General features: G+C 44.9%; 1 protein-coding gene across 1 annotated transcript in view; it reads left to right on the top strand.

Annotated features, from left to right (window-relative positions):
• Positions 1-6,091: 6,091 nt before the first annotated feature.
• The window catches only part of EAH_00029810 (hypothetical protein), a gene marked incomplete at both ends in the record, with an annotated part of 2,157 nt that continues 1,031 nt past the window's right edge, over positions 6,092-7,217 (top strand). The window contains 3 exons of the mRNA XM_013396196.1: positions 6,092-6,142; positions 6,510-6,675; positions 7,022-7,116. Of these exons, the coding sequence (XP_013251650.1) occupies positions 6,092-6,142; positions 6,510-6,675; positions 7,022-7,116 (312 nt within the window). The remainder of the gene's footprint in view (positions 6,143-6,509; positions 6,676-7,021; positions 7,117-7,217) is intronic.

Here is a 7,217-nt window from a genome sequence, read left to right as displayed (position 1 = left end):
CTGCTGCAGCGAACCTCAACCCAATGTGCTGCTGCTGCTGCTGCTGCTGCTGCCGCAGCAGCAGCAGCAGCAGCAGCAGCAAGAACAACAATGTTGTAAATTGTATAACGATGCGTCTCCTCCTCCCGACTGCGAGTTGCCTGTCTCCTTTTCGTTTTCTTTCTTTCTTTATTATTTATTTATTTATTCTCTTCATTCTTCTTGTGTTGTCTCCTTTTGTTGTTAGTATATATAATAAACACAATATATATACATACATATATTATCAATATATTATATCTTTTACATATATTTATATTTATATTTATATTTATATTTATATTTATGTTTATGTAAGAGCAGCAATCAGCAGTAGGCTAGGGTTTTGTTTGTGTGTATTTGCGTCTCACCTAAAACAGATTAGGGTTTAGGGTTTGTAGAACTGAATACAAGCTAAGGTTTAGGGTTTAGGGTCTACGACTGCCTCCTTTCTTCTATTTCTCCTATCGACAGCAACACCCGTTGCTGCGGAGAACAGCAGCAGCAGCAACATCAGCAGCAGCAGAAGCAGCAGCAAACAACAGCAGCAACGGCAACAGCAGCAGCACCTCTTAGAAATCACAACGAAGCCCAGAGGCCCCTTATTTGTCTCTACCCGCCTTCTCACCCCTCAAAACCCTATACGACTAGCTAGCTAGCTATCTAGGTGGCTAGCTATCTAGGTGGCTAGCTAGCTAGCTAGCTAGCTAGGCGGTGATATGGTTCAGAGAGGAAGGCAGTGCCTCGGGCAATTGGTTAGAAGATGCATTCGCAACTGCAGCAGCAGCAGCTGCTGCTGCTGCAACTGCTATCACTGCCACTTCTGCTGCAGCTGCTGCAGCGTACACCGCAGCTGCAGCAGCAGCAGCAGCATCAGCATGAGGATGAAGGCGCGAATACACTTTCTTTACACTGCACGCGCACGCCTGCATGCCTTTAGGGTTTAGGGTTTAGGGTTTAGGGTTTAGGGTTTGTGCTGCAGCAATAAGAGCGGCTCCCAGGGGTATAGGGGTGTGGGGCCCCACACCCAGGGCCCTCAAAGGAGACACCCCTAAGAAGAGACCCAGAGGGTGAGGGAAGGGACAGATAGGCAGCAAAGGCTTCTGCCGTGCTGGTGCAGGTACTGCTGCTGCTGCTGCTGCTGCTGCTGCTTGGGGGGCACCTGCTGCAGCAGGGGTGAGGCGGGCCCGCACCTCCGCTGAGAAGGCATCTGCTTCTTGCTGCGAGAGAGAGACAATCGACTCACAGAGCTGCAGCAAATGGCGACTTGGCTTGGGCCTCTTGCTGCTGCTGGTGCTGCTGCTGCTGCTGGTGTTGTTGCTGCTGCTGCTGCTGTTGCTGCATGCAGATGCAGTGGATGTGCGGGGATGAGTTGCTGCTGCTACGGAACTGAAACGGCGGGGAAGACCGCAGCAGCAACAGCCTCCCGTTCCTGCTGCTGCTGCTGTTGGCGCTGCTGCTGCTGAGGCGGCAGCAGCAGCAAACTGAGCATGCCTTGCTGCTGCTGTTGCTGTTGAGGGGCCCCCCAAGTGGGGCCCCCAAGCAGCAGCACGGGCAACCAGCATTGAGATCTCGGTTCAGCTGCTGATGTTGCTGCTGCTGCTGCTGCTGCCGCTGCTGCTGCTATCGCTGCTACAGTAGGAGCAGCAGCAGCTGCTGCTGCATTTGTTGCTGCTGCAGCTGTCTGAGCAGCTGCTGCTGCGGCGCTGCTGGGATGTCGGCAGCAGCTGCTGCTACACTTCCATGAGGAGGACAAACTACAATTAGATAAAATAATTTTAAAATAAATAAATAAAATAAAAATATAAATAAATATATAATTTATATAAATTAAATAAAGGAGGCATCCCCTCCTATGCGGCGCATGCAGCCTCCCTCGACGCATACATATAGGGGGCTTCACAAACCCTAAACCCTAAACCCTAAACCCTAAACCCTAAACCCTAAACCTTATTCCCTAAACCCCAAACCAAAACCCCTAAACCCTGAACTCTAAACCTTAAGCCCTAAACCCTAAACCCTAAACCCTAAACACTAGCACCATGTGTGTTGTTTGAGTTATTATTTAAACAAAGGGAGAGCAAGTGCTGTTGCTGCGGTTGTTGTTGTTGTTGCTGCTGCTGCTGTTGAAGCTGGTGCCGTTGCTGCTGCTGCTGCTGTTGCAGCTGGTGCGGTTGCTGCTGCTGCTGTTGTTGCTGCTGCTGCTACTTCTGTTGCTGCTGTTGCCGTTGTTGCTGCTGTTGTTGTTGCTGCTGCTGCTGCTGCTGCTGCTGCTTCTCTTCATTTGCTTCTCTCGTTACGGGCTTTCATGAAGAGCAGCAAATCCGATGCCCCTCAGCCCCTCCTACTGCTCGCTACAGCTAGCTACAGCTAGCTACAGCTAGCCACCCCTAACTACAGCTAGTTACAGCTAGCTACAGCTAACTACAGCTAGCTATAGCTAGCTGCAGCTAAATACCCCTAACTACAGCTAGTTACAGCTAGCTACAGCTAGCTGTAACTAGCTGTAGTTCTGACCCTGCGTTTTATAATATAAAGGTGAAGTAATAAAATATTTATTTTCTTTATAAAGACTTAAATTTGTATTTCTCTAGTCGCGCCAGCGCCAAACAAAACGCAAAAAAAACAAACAATGATTCTATTGATGTATCCGCGCTGCTGCTGCTGCTGCTGTTGTTGCTGCTGCTGCTGCTGTTGCTGTTTCTGCTGCACCTGCAGCAACACGTGCTGCATTTTGCTGCAGCAGCATCAGCTGCTGCTTAAGCATCTGCAGCAGCATCAGCTGCTGCTTAAGCATCTGCAGCAGCATCAGCTGCAGCAGCTGGTGCAGCACAAGCAGCAGCAGGAGCATCAGCAGCAGCATCAGCTGCTGCTGCAGCTGCTGCAGCAGGTGGAGGAGGACGGTTTATTACTAAGCTTTATCGCTGATATCTTTAGCAAAGAGAGACAGCAGCTGCAGCAGCTGCTGCTTGCCTTCTGTTTTTGCTGCTGCATCAATACGCTGCTGCGGCGCCAAGCGTCCGTCTCCTTGAAAGGAGACAGAAGGAGACTGATTCAGGAGACAGTCTTCGTTAAACTCTTCAACTAAGACATTGCCCGTAGAGCCTAAACAATAAACAAATAACTTATTTATTTATTTATTTATTTATTTATTTATTTATTTATTTATTTATTTATTTATTTATTTGTTTAGTTTATCTATTTATTTAGTTGTTTGCTTGTTCGTTTATTTGTTCATTTTGTTTATTTATTTGTTTATTTGTTTTATTTGTTTGTTTATTTGCTATGTTTATTGCCTTCTATTTATTTTTATTTATTTTATTTATTAGGAAGACGAAAGGAGACAGACAGCAGTAAACAAAGACAAAAGGAGACAGCAAAAAACAAAGAGACAAAGACAAGAGGAGACAGCAACAAAGACAAAAGGAGACAGTTAGTTTAAACAATCAAAGACAAAAGAAGACAGCAATAGACAATCAAAGACAAAAGGAGACAGTTCGTTTAAACATACAAACAAAGACAAGAGGAGACAGCAACAGATAAGCAAAGACAAAAAGAGACAGAGAGAAGCAAACAAACAAAGACAAAAGGAGACAGTTCGTTTAAACAAAGACAAAAGGAGACAGTTCGTTTAAACAAACAACCAACGACAAGAGGAGACAGTTTAAACAAGCAACCAAAGGCAAAAGGAGACACTTCGTTTAAGCAAGCAAACAAAGACAAAAGGAGTTATTTATTTATTTATTTATTTATTTATTTATTTATTTATTTATTTATTTATTTATTTGTTTAGTTTATCTATTTATTTAGTTGTTTGCTTGTTCGTTTATTTGTTCATTTTGTTTATTTATTTGTTTATTTGTTTTATTTGTTTGTTTATTTGCTATGTTTATTGCCTTCTATTTATTTTTATTTATTTTATTTATTAGGAAGACGAAAGGAGACAGACAGCAGTAAACAAAGACAAAAGGAGACAGCAAAAAACAAAGAGACAAAGACAAGAGGAGACAGCAACAAAGACAAAAGGAGACAGTTAGTTTAAACAATCAAAGACAAAAGAAGACAGCAATAGACAATCAAAGACAAAAGGAGACAGTTCGTTTAAACATACAAACAAAGACAAGAGGAGACAGCAACAGATAAGCAAAGACAAAAAGAGACAGAGAGAAGCAAACAAACAAAGACAAAAGGAGACAGTTCGTTTAAACAAAGACAAAAGGAGACAGTTCGTTTAAACAAACAACCAACGACAAGAGGAGACAGTTTAAACAAGCAACCAAAGGCAAAAGGAGACACTTCGTTTAAGCAAGCAAACAAAGACAAAAGGAGACAGTTGAAGCAAGCAAAGACAAAAGGAGACAGTTCGTTTAAACAAAGACAAAAGGAGACAGTTCGTTGATGCTGTCTGTACTCGCAAGAAAGATGCCGTTAGCGTCTCTCGCCGTTGCCCGCCAATCTGCTTCGATTTTTAGTTCAAAGAATATTATCTTCTTCTCTCGTTTATAACTCAAGTTCGCCTGTGCATACATATATATATATATATATATATATATATATATGTTTATATATATGTTTATATGTATATGCTTCTTACCTGCTGGAGACAGCAGGAAGCAGCAGCAGCAGCAGCAGCAGCAGCAGGAACAGCAGTATTGAGGTGTATATGCAGCAAATACGAAGCGTTTAAGGTGTACAGATGCGAGTTCTTGCGCTAATCAGCTAATGCTACCTAGGGTTTAGGGTTTAGGGTTTAGGGTTTACCTCGCCTTTGACTTTAACATTGAAGAAAGTTAACTCCGCTGATCCCTCTAATAAAATTAATTTTGCTTCAGACAGCCGCTGCTCCAAGGTGGTGATACACCAGGAGGTTAGCTGCTTCTCTTCCCTGCAGCAGCAGCAGCAGCAGCAGCAGCAGGCATATAAGGCCGCAGCAACAGCAGCACAGAGGGAGCAGCAGCACAGCCACACAACAAAGCAACCGAAGAAAGCACTGCTGCTGCTGCCGCAACAGCAGCAGCAAAGAGAGGCAGCAGCAGCAGCAGGAATAGCTACAGCAACAGCAGTACAAGCAGCAGCAGCAGCAGCAACAGCAGCAGCAGCAGCAATAGCAGCAGCAGCAGCACCAGTGAGACGAGTTGGGATTCCAAGAAGAAGCCTTTGCCTCCTGAAGATGCGCAGCAGCAGCAGCAACAGCAACAGCAGCAGCAGCAACAGGAGACACACGAAGTGAAGAGGAGACCCAGCAGCAGCAGCAGCAGAAGCACATGTAGCAGCACTACAGGCGGCAACACAAGAAGCAACAGCAGCAACTGCAGCAGCAACAGCAGCACCACCGCCTTACAGCGCCATCCCCAGCGCTGTCTGTGCGCTGTTGCTGCTCCTTCTCGGCCATCTGTGCTGCTGCTGCTGCTACTGCTGCTGCTGCTGCTACTGCTGCTGCTGCTGCTGCTGCTGTCTGCAGCAGGGTGCCCTTTGGTTTTTTTTGCAGCTGTCTTTAGTAGAGCCGTTAATAAAAATAAATTCATTTTAAGTCTTAACATCCTAATTACCTAATTCTAGGGTTTAGGGTTTAGGGTTTAGGGTTTAGGGTTTAGGGTTTAGGGTTTAGGGTTTAGGGTTTAGGGTTTAGTAGAGACAGCGAGAGAGCCCGCTTGGAGTTTGTGTCTGAGGAAGCCCCCCCTGGTGTACGTACACCTCAGTGCTGTTATTTAGGGTTTTGTATTGTTTAAAGAGCAGCATTAAAACAGTTTGCTGTCTATATTACAAGAAGAAGACAGCAACAACTGCAGCAGCAGCAGCAGCAGCAGCCATAGCAGCAGCAGCAGCAGCAGCGACAGCAGCAGCGACAGCAGCAACGGGCGCGCAGCAGCTGCTGGCGACAGCAGGAAGCAGCAGCAGCAGCAGCAACAGAATTGGGGTGTATATGCAGCAAATACAGAGCAGTTAGGGTCTACAGAAGCGTATTCTCGCACATATCAGTGAATACCATCAAGGGTTTAGGGTTTAGGGTTTAGGGTTTAGGGTTTAGAAGATGCAGATAAAAAAGATAAAAGTAGAGAACCCCATCGTTGAGATGGATGGCGATGAAATGGCCCGCGTTATGTGGCATTGGATTAAGGAGAAGGTCCCCTAAACCCTAAACCCTAAACCCTAAACCCTAAACCCTAAACCCTATAGTCTAAAGCATGATGTAGGTAATGCATGTGTATGTATATGTATATATGTGTTGTGTGCTGGGGTTGTATACACCTATTCAGTTGTTTCTGCTACTCTCGTATCTAGGGTCTAGGGTTTAGGGTTTAGGGTTTAGGGTTTAGGGTTTACATATCCCTCAGGTTTCATCAGGTGTGATAGCATCGCTGTAACCCCGTACTTTATGTTTCTTAATGCCTTTACGGTTCTACGATTTACAGTTTAGAGTCTAGGGTTTAAGGTTTAAGGTTTAGGGTGTAGGGTTTAGGGTTAAGGGTTTAGGGTTTGTGTGTGTGCAGCTGATAATGAAGTACTTAGACCTCCCTATTGAGTACTTTGACCTGAGCATACAGCACAGAGATAAAACGGACGACGCCGTGACACTTGAGGCTGCGCAAGCAATTAAAAAACATAAAGTAGGGGTTAAGTGTGCAACCATTACTCCTGATGAAGCGCGAGTTAAAGGTAAACCCTAAACCCTAAACCCTTAACTCTAAACCCTAAACCGTAAAACCCTAAAGGCGTTAAGAAACATAATGTAGAATGCACGCAAAATTGGTTTTACAGGGTCAGCATACACACCAGAGCTAAGGGTTTAGGGTTTAGGGTCTAGGGTTTAGGGTTTAAGCCTCTTGTTTAGAAATCAGGGTTTAGGGTTTAGCGACGTTGGTTTTGCATTGAAGGTTAAGAGTTTGGGGTTTAGGGTTTGTTGTTGTCTACAGCTTCGAGCTTATTCTTTACAATTCAGTGTATAAGATCTAGGGTTTAGGGTTTAGGGTTTAGGGTTTAGGGTTTAGGGTTTGTGGCGCAGAGTTTGGGTTGAAGAAGATGTGGAAGTCGCCTAACGCTACAATTAGAAATGCATTAGGAGGCACAATTTTTCGCTGTCCTATCATCATAGACAACGTAAACCCTAAACCCTAAACCCTAAACCCTAATGGCTACTGCAAATTCGAGGGGGCAGCGCTTTACCTGCCTTCCCTACTGCTGTTGCAACAGCAGCAGCA

Source organism: Eimeria acervulina, genomic scaffold (assembly GCF_000499425.1).
Source record: "Eimeria acervulina Houghton genomic scaffold, Eah_scaff270, whole genome shotgun sequence".
Taxonomy (NCBI): domain Eukaryota; phylum Apicomplexa; class Conoidasida; order Eucoccidiorida; family Eimeriidae; genus Eimeria; species Eimeria acervulina.
Note: the sequence above shows the minus strand (reverse complement) of the source record. Positions and strands in the feature narration are given on the sequence as shown.